This window comes from Mastigoproctus giganteus, chromosome 5 (genome assembly GCF_048544385.1).
Source record: "Mastigoproctus giganteus isolate SK-2022 chromosome 5, ASM4854438v1, whole genome shotgun sequence".
Taxonomy (NCBI): Eukaryota; Metazoa; Arthropoda; class Arachnida; order Uropygi; family Thelyphonidae; genus Mastigoproctus; species Mastigoproctus giganteus.
In genome coordinates this window covers 224,563,016-224,578,960 of record NC_143579.1, presented here as the reverse complement: position 1 = coordinate 224,578,960, position 15,945 = coordinate 224,563,016, and the positions used below count along the sequence as shown (strand labels likewise).

General features: G+C 38.6%; 1 protein-coding gene across 2 annotated transcripts in view; it reads right to left on the bottom strand.

Annotated features, from left to right (window-relative positions):
• Positions 1-309: 309 nt before the first annotated feature.
• The window catches only part of LOC150086165 (L-serine dehydratase/L-threonine deaminase-like), a 55,060-nt gene continuing 39,424 nt past the window's right edge, over positions 310-15,945 (bottom strand). Inside the window, exons 5-7 of one of the 2 annotated variants that reach the window (XM_090373756.1) lie at positions 14,454-14,681; positions 12,060-12,187; positions 310-551 (exon numbers count right to left, since the gene is read on the bottom strand). In XM_090373756.1, coding sequence (XP_090229882.1) covers positions 364-551; positions 12,060-12,187; positions 14,454-14,681 — 544 coding nt within the window. In that variant the 3' untranslated portion in view covers positions 310-363. The remainder of the gene's footprint in view (positions 552-12,059; positions 12,188-14,453; positions 14,682-15,945) is intronic. The other variant, XM_090373755.1, reaches the window with a different exon arrangement.

The following is a 15,945-nucleotide window of genomic DNA, read 5'->3' as shown; positions in this document are numbered from 1 at the left end:
TGGTACTAGTCATTACAATGGGTGGGGGGGGGTTGACAAACAAAGGGAATAATACATTGTGACTGCAATGAAAACATTATGTATTTGTCATAGAGTGGACATTTGATGTAGATTCATACTCTGAGATCTTTTCCAAGAGGAATGTAGTTAATTAAGGATAAGTCAATTAAGGATAAGGATAATTAAGGATAACAAGCATGAGAGAGAGAGAGATATTATTACATGTTTTGCTTCCAATTTTTAATTCTCTTTTTTTCTGTCAGGGAGAGAAACATGAAAATATGATAAAAAAAATGGCTTAACTCTAAAAATGCTTTAACAATTTTTTTTTTACTGACTCAAGCATAATAAAATTTACAGGTGTTATAAATCAAATTGTTTTCTCCACATTTCTAACATAGAGAGGTTTACTCCACTTCCTCCACAAACTATAACTACAGCAGGTCCAGAACGTTTAATTTTGCCTTCTTTTAAATATTTGCTCAAAATTCCACTGTATAATGCTGAAAGAGCTGCACCACATGCTGGCTCTACTAACATGCGATGATCATCTGGAAAAATTAAACAAACTTTCAAGTTTTTGTATATATTGATGTTCACTATATGAACAAAAACTGTCACAATAACTATAAAAATACACATAAAATTAGAATTAATACTTCTAGAAGTGTACACTATGTATTCCAAAAAAAAAAAAAAGATACAAATAGAGTGCACAATTATTGCAATTTTAAAAATTATTAGTCTTAGAAAATTTTAACTGTCCATTACTAAAAAATTACTATGACCAATGATATACAGTAGTTGTATGAAAAAAAATAAAAATGAAACTTAAGACTTTTATTATTCCCATAAGATTTTAAGAAAGGAAATGCACATCAAGCAAAACTTAATTCTTTTTTTTTTATTTTAAAGAATACCAGTTTTTTTTATTTACAGAAAACATCTTCAAATGATTATGTATCAGTATTCATATTAGTATTACTAAAGAAAAACCAATGCAAGGAAGCCAGGCTTATTCAGCATCAGCCTTAAAAAATAAATAAAGTCCTCAGATTCCATCGAGGTATCTGTCCAATCCTTTCCATCTGTTGCTCACAACCTAAATGGAACAAATACACTTGCATGACATCTGTGAGACACCTTTTTTGTTTTAATTTTTAAAAAATAATAAATAATAATAATAATAATTTTGCACTTTTTTACTAAAATTGAAAATGTTCTATTAATTATGATTTGCTAAACTCAATTACAAAATATCACACAAAAATATTTGTTTTTGCTTTAAAGAGACCAATAATAATAACAATAAGAGTGTTTTTATCATATTTCTAAGAATTTTCAAGGTTGCTTATCCCCAAATTGAAACACAGATGCTTATATTGCATTGTATCTAGCAGACACAATACAACTGCTTGTATTTTTGTCAGCTGTTCACACTTAGTTTAGTCTCTGTGAAGCTGGTAAAATCAAAGCTCTATGAAAAGATTATATAGTTCTTGCTGGCATCTCACATATATCACAAGCATGGAACCTTGAGTATAAGAAACAGATGCTAAGTCTTATGTCTTAAGTTTCACAGAATTCTGTTAAATGCCAAACAAAAAACTGATTTCCCTTAATTTGAAGTATATCGAAACATCATGTAAGCATTAGAGATTAAATTTATCTAACATTTCCAATTTTACAAGGTTAAGTAGTTATTTAATCCAATAAATTAATAACCCTTTGGTACTAAAAGAGACTTTTTAGTACCAAAGGGTTAGTCTACAACTATGCATATCTTCTAGTTTGTGCAGCCTCCATAGAAAAAAGATATCCCTCATTATTTAATTTACTAAAGCCTTTCAAAGCCTCAATATCTCAATTAAGTCACCATGCAACAGCTGTCTGCATCTCATGACTGCAACCACCAAAACTAAAATCTCCTTTTTAAGAATGCTCCTTTATATCAAGTGGTAACTTGTTACTCTTCACTATACCATTTCCAACAGATCCATACCTTTCCTGAAATAGAGATTCCAAACACGAATGCGGTACTCAAGAAGTGACTTGACCAATGCTAACAGGTGAGACTTCTTCTACAGGGATGGGATACACTTAAACAGAAAAGGTGCAAGAATATTTGCTGTTGCTATCGAGGCAATGTTAGGTGGGTCGGAAAACTGTTAGCTAGGGAGGATTCACAGTAGGCGAAAGTGATTCTTGTACTCCTTCTATTGTAAAGAGCAGCAGCCTAGAGAGCAAGTTGCTGGGTATTTCAAGAACTGCTGTGAGTTATCATGGAACAAGTAAATATTAAATATATGGGCTGTGTTAGGGTAATTAAGAGTAAAAACAGGTGCATGTATACTTGCATTTACACCAATACTAGAATTACAATTTATGAATTTGAAGTGCTGATCAAGACATCAAAGACAGATATTGTTGGGATATCAGAGATATGGTGTCACAAAGATATAAGAAGTGCAGAATTGGAATTTGGAGAGTACAATGTGTACAGGAAGGATAGACAGGACAGGAAGGGAGGGGGGTTATGCGGTTAGTTAAGAAACACAAAATCTAAGGATGTGCATCCATTTGACATGGGTGGACAGTGCAATGTTGAGTGTGTTTGGTGTGACATAAACACTAGGAAAGGGAAAATGAGAGTAAGAGTTTGTTATAGGCCTAATGACTCTGATGAGTACAATGAACAGCTGTGCAAAGAAATAGAGTGGGGCAGTAAATCAGAATGTCTTGTAACAGGAGATTTTAACTTTCCAGATATTAACTGGAGGAACTTGTGGGTTGGTCACTCGCATGCTAGTAAAACTTTTGTGGATTTATTGGAGGATTGTTTTGGTCCTTGAGGTTGTCACAGACATTCTCTCAGATATGCCAGACAAGCTGTTCTTGCTACCTGGGAGTCTAAAACGCTGATGGAACTGATATTCGGGTGACACTCAAGTCAAAGTGGACCCAATTTCGGCGAAGTCCGGATGGTCTATGACAGCCAAATCCTCTGCTTGCACCTTCACGATGGTGGGACTGTTAGTAATCCTGGGTATAACCTTCATGCACAAGTACATGGTGGGTGACCACCCAGGTGTGAACCAACGTAAGCAGGGGTCGAGGTGTGGTGCCCACACCACATGGAGGAACGCCGCCCCTCTATGTTACCAGGCAGTACTAGGTGGTAGATGACTCTCATCAACCGGTGAAATACCACCACTTTGCTTATTGGAGGCTTGAAGTGGTGGAACCCATGTTTAGTCTGTAGAGCTAAGTTCCGGCCAACCCTTCCCTATCTCTTCCATCATGCAGTATGATTGATGATTTTTGAGGTTATGATGAATGTCGTGGCGAGATCCAATATTCCTTACATTTCGAGGGTACAGCTCTAAAACGGTGTTCACAGGCCGGCCGCTAGTTAGTACACCGGACTGAACCTATTGGTAACTCTCTAGGAAGCTTCCGGATCAGCTAGTGTATAATCTTGCTACCTCTACTCTGCCAGATAGTGACTGGAGGGAGTCCGAATAGTGTGTATGCGGGGAGCATTGTCGAGGCCACGTTATGTCAAGGATCTGGGTATATTCTTACCACATGTACGCCATATCCAAAAATTTCATTACTTCATACAGCATGTCCCACCCACTTTTTCTTACTATTGAATACACCATGAATTGTTAAAATAATAGAGCAAGCTTATCTGCGAAAAGATCTAAACCTCCCAAGGACTTCCTAATTCATTTCACAAATATACGTGGTCTCAATTCTAATCTCAACGATGTCCATTTCCACTTGCAGTCTTCCAAACCCCATGTACTTTTTCTCACTGAATCTCAGTTATCAGTTGATTCAACTACTGCTCATCTCAGATGTCCAAATTATTTGCTGTATGATTCCTTTCGCCTCAAAGGTGGTACTTGTGCATATGTCCGTTCTGATATTCCCTGTCAGAGACTTGGCAATTTGGAATCTCCTCTCTTTGATCTTCTCTGGCTTAAAATCTCTCTACCTCATTGTGTAAAATTCATCTGTTGTCTCTACCGTTCTCCCAACTCCACTAATCACTTGGAGCTCTTTGACTTCCTCTCTTTGCAACTTGACTTTCTCCAGTCCAACTTTCCTAACAATGAGGTAATTTTCCTTGGTGATTTTAACGTTCACAACTCCAGCTGGCTTCCGTTTTCTAGTCACACCGACCCAGCAGGTCGAGATGCCGAGGCTTTTGCAATTAACAAGAATACCGGACAATCCTAATCATACAGCCAATACGCTTGATCTTTTTCTCACAAACAATCCTTCTAAGTACAAGGTTGAAGTGAGAGGTCCTTTAGGTACTTCAGATCACAACTTGGTGATTGTCTCTTCTCCAATGGAACCTTTATCTCATGGCTATTCCCAACCTCGTATTGTTTGGCATTACAAGAATGCAAAATGGGATGACCTGCGAGACTTCTTTTCTTCTTTTCCTTGGTCTGATTACTGTTTCAACATTTCTGATGTCAACGTTTGCTCAGATCGTGTCAGTGAAATTATTCTTGCAGGAATGGAATCCTTTATCCCACACTCCACTTTAAAATCTCGTCCTTTATCTAAACCTTGGTTTTCCAATAAATGTACTAAGACTGTCCAAGAGAAGAATGTTGCATATCGTAATTGGCTTGTTTCTAATTCTTCAGTTTCATTTTCTGCCTACACCAAAGCTCGCAACAATTGTAAAGCAGTTATTAATCAGTCCAAACTAGAGTTTGAACAGGCTAAGGGTAGAAAACTTGCTTCTTGCCCTAATGGTAGCCGAGCATTCTGGTCTCTTGCCAAAGCTATTGGCCGCAACTTTTGCCCATCTCTGCTCCCACCTCTGTCCAAACCAGATGGTTCTGTTGTCACTTCAGCCAAGGATAAAGCTGACCTGCTAGCATCCCATTTTTCTTCGAGCTCATGTATTAATGATCTTGGTAAAACACCTCCCACCATTCCTAACACACTCCATTCAATGCCTCCTGTGGTCTTCCGTCAAAAGGATATCAGAAGGATTTTGATGAATCTTGATGCTAAGAAAGCTCCAGGTCCTGATGGTATTTCTCCACTTGTTCTCAAAACCTGTGCTCCTGAACTTACTCCTATTCTTTGCCGCCTTTTTTCACTTTCTTATTCCAAAGGTGTTTTTCCTTCTGCTTGGAAATTTGCTTATATCCAGCCAGTTCCTAAAAAGGGTGACAAATCCCTCCCATCCAATTATCGTCCCATTGCAATTACTTCTACTCTTTCTAAAGTAATGGAGAAATCAATTAACCGCCATCTCTTAAACTACCTAGAAACCTTCTGTCTGATCAACGATCGCCAGTATGGATTCCGTCAGTGTCGATCCACTGGTGATATTCTGGCTTATGTTACCCATTTATGGACTAATTCAATGGAAAGGTTCGGTGAAACACAAGTAGTTGCTCTTGACATCTCAAAGGCTTTTGATCGTGTTTGGCATAAAGGTCTTCTAAACAAGCTTCCATCTTATGGTTTGCCAACTGTTTTTAGTAATTGGTTATCCAGTTTTCTCTCTGATCGCTCACTGAGGGTGATGGTAGATGGCTCTCTGTCTTCTAACTTCTCCACTAATGCCGGTGTCCCCCAAGGTTCAGTTCTTTCCCCCACTCTTTTCCTCTTGTATATCAATGACCTTCTTCCATTGACTGGAAATCCTATCCATAGTTTTGCCGATGATAGCACATTGCATTCAACTTTCCATTTTGAGAAACCTTGTCCAGCTCAATCAGCTTCAAGTTCTCGAAAATCTGCTGCCAATTCCTTAAATGCCGATCTTCAGGTAATTCTCCAGTGGGGCAAAGACAACTTAATTGATTTCAACCCTTCTAAAACTCAATCTTGTCTTATATCTCGCAAAAAGGATTCTTCTGCTCCTATGCTTATCTTTAGTGACACTCCGATTTCTAGGCAAAATGATATTTCTCTTTTGGGGATTACCCTGACTTCTAATCTCTCTTGGCACAAGCACATTACAAATATTGCTTCCTCTGCATCTAAAAAACTTGGTTTTCTCTTTCACTCTCGGCGTTACTTTTCTCCCAAACAGCTGCTCACTCTGTATAAATCGCAAATCTGCCCTCCCATGGAATATTGTTCTCACATCTGGGGTGGTGCCCCCAAAACCTCTCTCAGGCTTCTTGATTCCATTCAGAAGAGGGCAGTTAGGTTAATTAATGATTCATCTCTAACAGAGTCTCTCCACTCGCTTTCTCATAGACGCACTGTTTCTGCTGCATACCTCTTCTACAGATACTTCCATGGGCACTGTTCTTCTGAATTGGCTTCTATAATTCCCTCTCTCTCTTTCAAAACAGTCCGAACACGTGCCGCCACCAGCCAACATCCATTTACTGTCCAACTTCAAACCCACAGAACCAACTTTTCATCTTCCTCATTTATTCATTGAACTGCCGTTTTCTGGAACAACCTTCCTTCATACGTATTTCCTGAAAATTACAATCTACAGAAGTTCAAGTCCAATATCAACAAATATCTTCTTTCGTCTTCTCAACCTCCAACCCAAGCACGGTACTAAGTACTATAGGTTATAATACCTCTCGTGTTTGGGGTTCTCATAAAAAAAAAAAAAAAAATACAGTAACATGTCTGAGGGGCAATCAGATCAAGTAATACGCTTGATCTGATTATCAAGTGATTATTCATGCATTAAGAATTTGCAGATAAAGGAACCACTAGGTGACAGTAATTTCCCAAAAACCTTTACCTTTACCATCGAAGGTAAAGGGAAAGGTTTTTGCTTTCATAAAGATGACAAAAGTGGTCTCAGAGTGTTTTTAAATTCTGTACAGTGGGATTAGCTGATGACGTTACCAACGGTGAATTCTGAATGGGAAGCCTTCGGACTTAATCTTGGAGGCTACTAGGTTTTTCATATCAACTAAGAAATACTGTTCAAGGTTCGGGCCTAAATGAATGTCAGATGAATTAATGAGGCTCATGGCAGAGAAGAAAAATGCATAGGATGCATAAAAAGTATCACACAGACGACACAGGAACCTATGGCAGATATAAGCTAGTCTGTAATCAAGTCACAAGGAGATTAGGGAGGCAGATTACAAGAAATCTTTGGCAAAGGATGCAAAGAAAAACAGCAAAGAGTTCTTTACTTATGTAAACTCTAGAAGGAAAAGGATGAATCAGATTGGTCCACTTAACATAAGTGGTTCGACTATTGATGATCCTGCTCAAGTAGCTGATAAACTGAATGAGTATTTTGCATCTACATTCACAAGTGAGGAATTATTTAAGGAGGGGAATGGCAGAAGCTTATTAAACTCTAACTGGGAAGTAAGTGATTTTGTAATTACAGAGCAAAGTTGAGGAGAAATTGTTGAAGTTAAACATAAAAAGGCACCTGGGGCAGATGGAATCTATTGAGTTATATTAAAGGAGGCAGCGAAGGAAGTTAGCAAACCCTTAGCCATAATTATGATAGCATCCTGAGATTCAGGGGAGGTCCCCATGGACTGCAGATGGACAAATGTGTCCCAAATTCACACAGGGGGTTTAAAGGGTGACACAAATAATTATAGACCTGTTAGTTTAACTTCTGTTACAGGAAAAATAATGAAGTCACTGGTTAAAGAGGTGATACAGGATCACCTGGAAAAGACTGCTGTAGTAGTTTAGACACAGCATGGGTTTTTTTAAGGGGAAGCCTTGTCTGACCAAATTTGATTGGATACTATGATGTCGCCACAAAAGAACTTGAAAAAATTAATTTTGATATCATATACTTGGATTTCAGGAAAGCCTTTCATACTGTTGCAAATGGAAGACTGCTGTACAAATTGGAGTGGTATGGCATTAAGGGAAAGTTGCTGCAACAGATAAAGGGATGGTTGAGTGGGAGACGGCAGAGGGTGGTAATAAATGGACACTGCTGTATGTGGACTAATATTGAAGAATGCCAACAGGCACCATTATGCAAGCCTTTGCGAAACAAACTCTCAGCAGGAAGTAAAAAGCTAAGGTAGAACAGGAGATTATTATCCACAGTTGAAAACAGTAATGCCGAGGTTCGGTACTGGGCCCATTGTTGTTTTCTGTATTTATCAATGATATCGATGAAGGTATATCAGGCTTAAAGTCCAAGTTTGCAGATGATACAAAGGTTGGCAGGATTGTTAATGACACTAAAGACAGCATGCTAGTGCAACAGAATCTAGAAAAGTTAGGCAGATGGGCTGAGAAGTGGCAACTGAAGTTTAACATTGACAAATGCAGAGTACTGCATATGGGTAGCAGTAACCCAAGAGAAACATACCAAATGAGTGGTACAACACTTATGGAGGTGGAGAATAAAAAAGACCAGGGGACAATTGTGCAGTCAGAAATGAAGTTCTCTGAGTAGTGCAGATGGGTTGCCAGAGCAGGTCATGGAGTTTCGTCAATGATTTATAGGAATTAGCATTAGCATTAGCAGAGGCATTTGATGTAAGAAAGCAAGCTTATGTAGCATCAGCCAAAAAAAAAAAAAAAAAAAAAACCCACTTCCACTTCACCCCTCTGTTCGTTCAAAATACCTGTCCAGCTGAGCCTTAAACTTATTTAGGCTATCAACCTCCACCACAAGGGATGAAAGTCTGTTCCACCAACCAACCACCCACTGGCTAAAGGCAAATTTCCGCACGTCTATCCTACATCTGTCTTTCCTCAATTTGAATTTATGCCCTCTCAGGTGATTTTTCTGAGCTAGAGGAAGAATCCCATCAGCATTGAGCATGCTTAAACTATTTAAGGCTTTATACACCTCTATCAGATCACCTCGCTGGTGCCTAGTCTCCAAACACTGTAATTTGCAAAACTTAAGCCTTTCTTCGTAAGAGCACCCCTTTGTTCCATTCACTAATCTTGTTGCCGTTCTCTGTACTCGTTCCAGCAGCTCTACATCCTTCTTGAAATGAGGTCTCCAGACCTGTATACAGTACTCTAGGTGTGGCCTGACCATCGCCTTATACAATGGAATAATCACCTCCTTATCCCTGCTGGAAAAATTCCTGTATATCATTGACAATACTCCATGAGCTACTCTTGCAGCCCGTCTGCACTGCTCAGAGAACTTCATATCTGCCTGCACAACCACCCCCAAGTCCCTTTCATTCTCTACCACTGTCAGTGTAGTACCACAGAGTTGATACGTTGCTCTGGGGTTGCTGTTTCCCATATGTAGTACTTTACATTTATCAATGTTAAACTTCATTTGCCACCTCTCAGCCCATCTGCTCAACCTTTCCAGATCCTGTTGCAGCAGCATAGTGTCAGTAGTGTCCTTGACAACCCTGCCAACCTTTGTATCGTCTGCAAACTTGGACATTAAGCCCGATATACCATCATCAATATCATTTATAAATACAGAAAACAATAATGGACCCAACACTGAGCCCTGAGGGACTCCACTAATAACATTAGTCCACGATGAGCAGTGTCCATTGATTACCACTCTCTGTCTTCTCCCCCTCAACCACCCCTTTATCCATAGCAGCAATTTGCCTCCAATGTCACACTGCTCCAATTTGTGTAGCAGTCTTCCATGTGCAACAGTATCAAAAGCCTTTCTAAGATCCAAGTATATAATATCAAAGTTATTCCCTGCATCCAGTTCTTTTGTGACTGCATCATAGTATCCAATCAAGTTAGTCAGGCAAGACTTCCCCTTAACAAAACCATGCTGTGTCTGAGCTATAACTGAAGTCTTGTCTAAATGTCTAAATAATCCTGCAGTGCTTCTTTAACCAGTGCCTCCATTAATTTTCCTGGAACAGAAGTTAAGCTCACAGGTCTATAATTACTTGTGTCAGCCTTTGATCCTCCTTTGGGAATTGGGGTCACATTTGCACATTTCCAGTCTATGGGTACCTCCCCTGAGTCCAAGGAAGCTCTCATAATTATGGCTAAGGGTTTGCTTACTTCCTTTGCTGCCTCCTTTAATATAACTGGATAGATCCCATCCACCCCGGGTGCCTTTCTTGTGTTTATCTTCAACAGTTTCTCCTCCACTTTACTCCCAGTTATTTCAAGATTCTGTAGCTTACTGCTAGAGTTGAATACACCTCTGGCATTCCCCTCGCTGAATAACTCCTCATGTGTGAATGTCGATGCAAAATATTCATTTAGTTTGTTAGCTACCTGAGCAGGATCATCAACCCTTGACCCATCAATATCAAGTGGACCAATTTGATTCATCCCCTTCCTTCTAGAGTTTACATAAGTAAAGAACTCTTTGCTGTTTTTCTTTGCATCCCTTTGCATCCAATTTTGCTAGCAGAGACAAGAGGTATAAGGCAATGGTCAGGCCAGACCTTGAGTACTGCGTGCATGTCTTGAGGCCTCATTTTAGGAAGGATGTAGAGTTGCTAGAACACTCATTCTAGCAATTTTACATTATTATCTCCACAGAGAAGGGCAATAAGACTGGTGAGAGGAACAAAGGGGTGCATTTAGGGAGTAAGGCTAAGTTCTGCAAGTTGCAAGGTGATCTGATTGAGGTGTATAAGGCCTTGAAGAATGGTTTGAGCAGGCTCAATGCTGACAGGATACTTCCACTTGCTGAAACTACCTGAGGGAGCATAGATTCAAATTGAGGAAAGACAATTGTAGAATAGATGTGCGGAAGTTTGCCTTTTAACTAGTGGGTAGTTTGATTGCTGGAAGAGACTTCCATCTGTTGTTGTTGAAGTTGATAGCTTTAATAAATTTAAGGCTGAACTAGATAAACATTTCGAGGACCAGATAGGCAAAATTGGAAGAATTTTTTTTTTTTTTTTGGCTGATGCTGTATAAGCTAGCTCTTTTGCATCATATGCCTCAACTAAATGCTAATGCTTTACACATTGGAAAAATTACCTCTTTCTTCCTATTGGCAGAATTGTTATACATGATAGACAAAACACACTATGCTGTTTTAGAAGCCTCATGTCAGTTGCAGAATTACTCTTAAATCTTTTTCATTGTCAACGGTGTTAAATTTGTTGCTTCCCAAATAACAAAATCATCTAGGATTACTATAACCCATATGTAAAACTTCACATTTCCCAGTATTGTACTTCAATTGCCATTATTCAGAACAACTGAATAATTTATCTAAGGCTTCTTTCAGTGTCATTCAAAAGCCCATGACACTGTGTGGAAGTTTATTCCAGCAACCAATTTATCTCTGTTTTAAGACAAATTTTTTTTGTCTGTTCGGCAACCTTCATTTTTCAGTTTAAATTTATGTCCCTTTGTGTGCACGTGCACGTGCGCGCGTGTGTGTGTGTGTGTGTGTGTGTGTGCGTGTGCGTGTGCGCATGTTTTCCAAGAAAGAGTAAAGATACCATCAGCATTTAATTAATGAAACTCTTTTTAAAGCCTAAAGCAGCTCAACTAGATCTCTAGATACCTGGTTTCCAGATATTGCAATTTAGAGAACTCAACTTTCTTTGCAAAAATACCCTTTTGTGCACCCAGCTAATCTTTCTCCTTTTGCCTGCACTCTTTTCAACAGATCTTCCAGATCTCTGCCATTCCTGTATATTACAGATAAAACCAAATGTTTTATCTTCTCATCTGTTATACTCAACTGCTATTTTTTGTGCTAAACAACAGAATCTTGTTGAAGTCTCATACCTGATGATTAATGTCATTAATAAATATCATGAATAGTAAGGTACCAAATGCAAGTTTGTAGGACCCTACTCGTGACACTGAAAGGGATGTGGCCATTTATAACCACACTCACTCTCTCTCTCTCTCCCCCCCTCTCTCTCTCTCATCACTTAATCATCCTATTGTCCAATGTAGCATCTTCCACTAATCCCACAAACCTACTCTCCAGGAGGGGAGCAATGGCGGAATTTTCCATCAGTATTGATAAAAAAAAAAAGAATATAGTATAGATTGCAAGTATAATACAGTGCATTTAAAGAACTCATTATATAAAAGAATTTCAGAAACAAACAAGATATATAAATGTGCAGTGCAATGCTACAGATAAATTAAATGCACATAAAGAGCAAAAATCTTACTGGCAAACTTGAGACAAGCCTTTACAGCTTCCTTGTCATGAACAACCTCTGAAAATATTGGGCGGCCATCATTAACGTACTCTAGAAGTCTTTCACATACAACTGCTGATCCCAAACAAACAGCAATACTAATAAATAAAAAAATAATTAAATCGTTGAATGATAACAATATAATATATTAATTTTTGCAATTTTTTTTTTTTCAATATGCAGGGTGATTCACTGCCAGTGCGACAAACTTGCAGGTGGTGTAGATGACACAAAGATGAATCGGAATCCTATAGCATTGCAGGGTCCGAAATGCCTTCATCATGCGGTAGAGGACGTTGAACGGGATGTCGCGTGAACAGCTATCCCGCATTTGCGAACCGTTTCTGTTGAAGAAACCAAGTAGCAAAAGTCCTCCGGAGTGGATAATCCGCAGGCTCCAATGATTGGACGCATTGCAGATGGTATGAACTCATTTGGTTTGTTGACAGTATCCTCCATACAGTGAATTGGGAAATACCCAATCGTTGGCCTATCGCTCGAGTACTCATACTCGGATTGCCTTCTGCAAGACGTAGGACATTCTCCTCATTGTCTGGCGTCCTCGTCGTCTGCTCTCGATTCGTGGTACCTCTCGTGAAACAACCAGTCCCATGTAACCTTCTGTGCACACGTGCGAAAATCGTATGATGAGGAGCACGCCTGTGCAGGAAACGTTCTTGGTACAAGCGCAGTGCGGCGCACCCGTTACAGTCCACAGCTCCATACGTGAGGTGCATGTCGGCCAGTTCAACGTTTGAATACTCATCCATCCTACTGCCTCGGGAACCGGTTCGCAAATGCTGACTTCCAGCGGGATCGCTGTTCACGTGACCTCCCGTTCAACGTCCTCTACTGCATGACGAAGGCATTTCGGACCCTGCAATGCTATGTGATTCCAATTCGTCTTTATACCCCCTACACCTCCTGCAAGTTTGTTGCACTGGTAGTGAATCACCCTGTATAAAATGTTCAAAAAAATCCTAAGTGTAAAACTCCAGTGTAAAAATCAAAAAACATTACATATCTTCATTATTCATTAAAAAGTATAACAAAGTGATCCAATATTTAAAATCATTCATAAATAAAACTTTTAATGAGTAATCTTTAGATTTCATGGCACCTCCGTAGCCAGGTGGGAAGAAGCAGCAGTGCGTAGCACATGCTTCTTGATTAGACTGGGAATCGAGCCTGTGCCCACCAAATACGGAGGATGCAGAAAGGTCAGGAAATGACCACTGCATATCCCCGGAGCAATATGGCCTTAGTTGCTAATGCTCCTAAAAAAAAAAAAATAATAATAATTACATTTCATGGAATGTGTTAAGTACTGTATCTATGATATCAATATGTTCAGAGCATGTATTTGCATTATACAGGTGAGCTTAATGTCATATTGAGCACTTGTGAGCACCACTTGGTGGTGTTAGTAATTAGAAGACTCTGCCACTTATACAATTTGGCAGTATTACATATAAGTAGCAAAAAAAGTGAAGATTAGAGAAGGCCATCCAAGATTCTCATGGTATCTTGAGATCATGTGCTGGGGAAAAATTCTTTATGGAATTTTTCCCCAGCACATATGAAGACCTATGGCTTCCTCTCCATTTATTGAAATTAAAAAATTAGCTTCTGCCACTAGTATAAGTGAAAGTTTTAGATAATAGTGCACTTATGCTCTTTTTGCATTATATATTTTACAATGTATACGACACATTATGGAAAAGATTATTTATATAATTTATAAAGACATTTCATCAAGAAAAAATGTTGAAGTAATTGTCATAAGATTATTGGTAAAAAATCATAAAACAAGCTTGAACACATTATAAAATAAAAGGCATAGGTTGCACTTTGTATAACATAAACAGTAAGCAGGAGAGCTTTTAGAGATTAATCATATTGATCACAACATATTCAATCTGCTGTATGATTCTCTAAGAAAAACATTTCTAGGCATAGTCTACTTTTTGTAATTGAATTAAGTAATTACCTCATTATTGAAATTTTACTATGAAATTAATAAACATTTACATTGGCCTAATTCATCTTATAGAATTTCAGGTAATAAAATTATAAATTATTATGTAGTCATTATGTTAAAAGAAATTATGGCAGCTGGACGGGTAATATCTTTCAAAGTAAATAACAAATTTACCTTTTTCATTCAGTTCTCTTTCATTCCTTTCTTTCTATCTTTTGATTACAGAATTATAAAAAAAAACAAAGCCATATATGACAGAGCAGCACTGATTAAATCACAAATGCATGCTTAATAATGTATGCACGTATTATTTTAAAGTAAATATATGATAGTAATTCTACAATATTCCTTAAAGTGCGAATTTATTTTCTTATATTTATTACCTTGTTATTTTTGGCAATGTTACTAAACATTTTGCTTTAATAGATGCATTGAAACAGTCAGCACCTTCTGTTTCCATTGCTACTACAGGAACATCAGCCCAACCAACTTTCTCTAGTCCAGAGAGTATTCCACAAATCAGTCCTCCTCCACCCACACATGTTACTATACAACTAGGTTTTGATGGAAGTTGACTTGCTATTTCTTTGATCATAGTTGTATGTCCCTCCCTGGAAAGGAATAAATAATTTTTAAAATAAATGGTCATATGTATAGAAATATTAGATAAGCATTTATAAATATTAGCATTAGTTCAGTCATATGATGCAAGAAAGCAAGCTTCAGCCAAAAAAAACCTTCCCATTTCACACTGATCACTCCAAATGTTTGTCTAGTTCAGCCTTAAATTTATTTAAGCTATCAACTTCCACAACAACAGATGGAAGCCTGTTCCAGCAATGAACTACCTGCTGGCTAAAGACAAACTTCTACACATCAATTCTTCAACTGTCTTTCCTCAATTGAATCTATGCCCCCTTAGGTTCTTAATCTGAGCAAGCGGAAGTATCCCATGAGCATTGAGCCTGCTCACACCATTCAAGGCCTTGTACACCTCAATCAGATCACCTCGCCTGTGCCTAGTCTCCAGACGCTGTAATTTGCAAAACTTAAGCCTTTCTTCATAAGAGCAACTCTTCGTTCCATTCACTAATCTTGTTGCATTTCTCTGTACTCGTTCCAGCAGGTCTACATCCTTCTTGAAATGAGGCCTCAGGTCTGGAGGCCTCATTTCAGTACTCAAAGTGTGACCTGACCATTGCCTTATACAAGGGAATAATCACCTCTTATCCCTGCTAGAAAAATTCCTGTATATCATTGACAAGACACCATGAGCTACTCTTGCAGCCCATCTGCACTGCTCAGAGAACTTCATATCTGCCTGCACAATTATCCCCATGTCCTTGTCATTCTCTACCACTGTCAGTGTAGTATCACAGAGGTGATACACTGCTCTGGGGTTACTGTTTCCCATATTTAGTACTTTACATTTGTCAATGTTAAACTTCATTTGCCACCTCTCAGCCCATCTGCTCAACCTTTCTACATCCTGTTGCAGCAGCATAGTGTGAGTAGTGTCCTTAACAACCCTGCCAACCTTTGTATCATCTGCAAACTTGGACATTAAGCTTGATATACCATCATCAATATTATTTATAAATACAGAGAACAATAATTGATCCAACACTGAACCCTGAGGGACTCCACTAATAACATTAGTCCACGATGAGCAGTGTCCATTGATTACCACTCTCTGTATTCTCCCCCTCAACCATCCCTTTACACGTAGCAGCAATTTGCCTCCAATGCCACACTGCTCCAATTTGTGCAGCAGTCTTCATGTGCAACAGTATCAAAAGCCTTTCTAAGATCCAAATATAATATCAAGGTTATTCCTTGCATCCAGTTCTTTTGTGACTGCATCATAGTATCCAA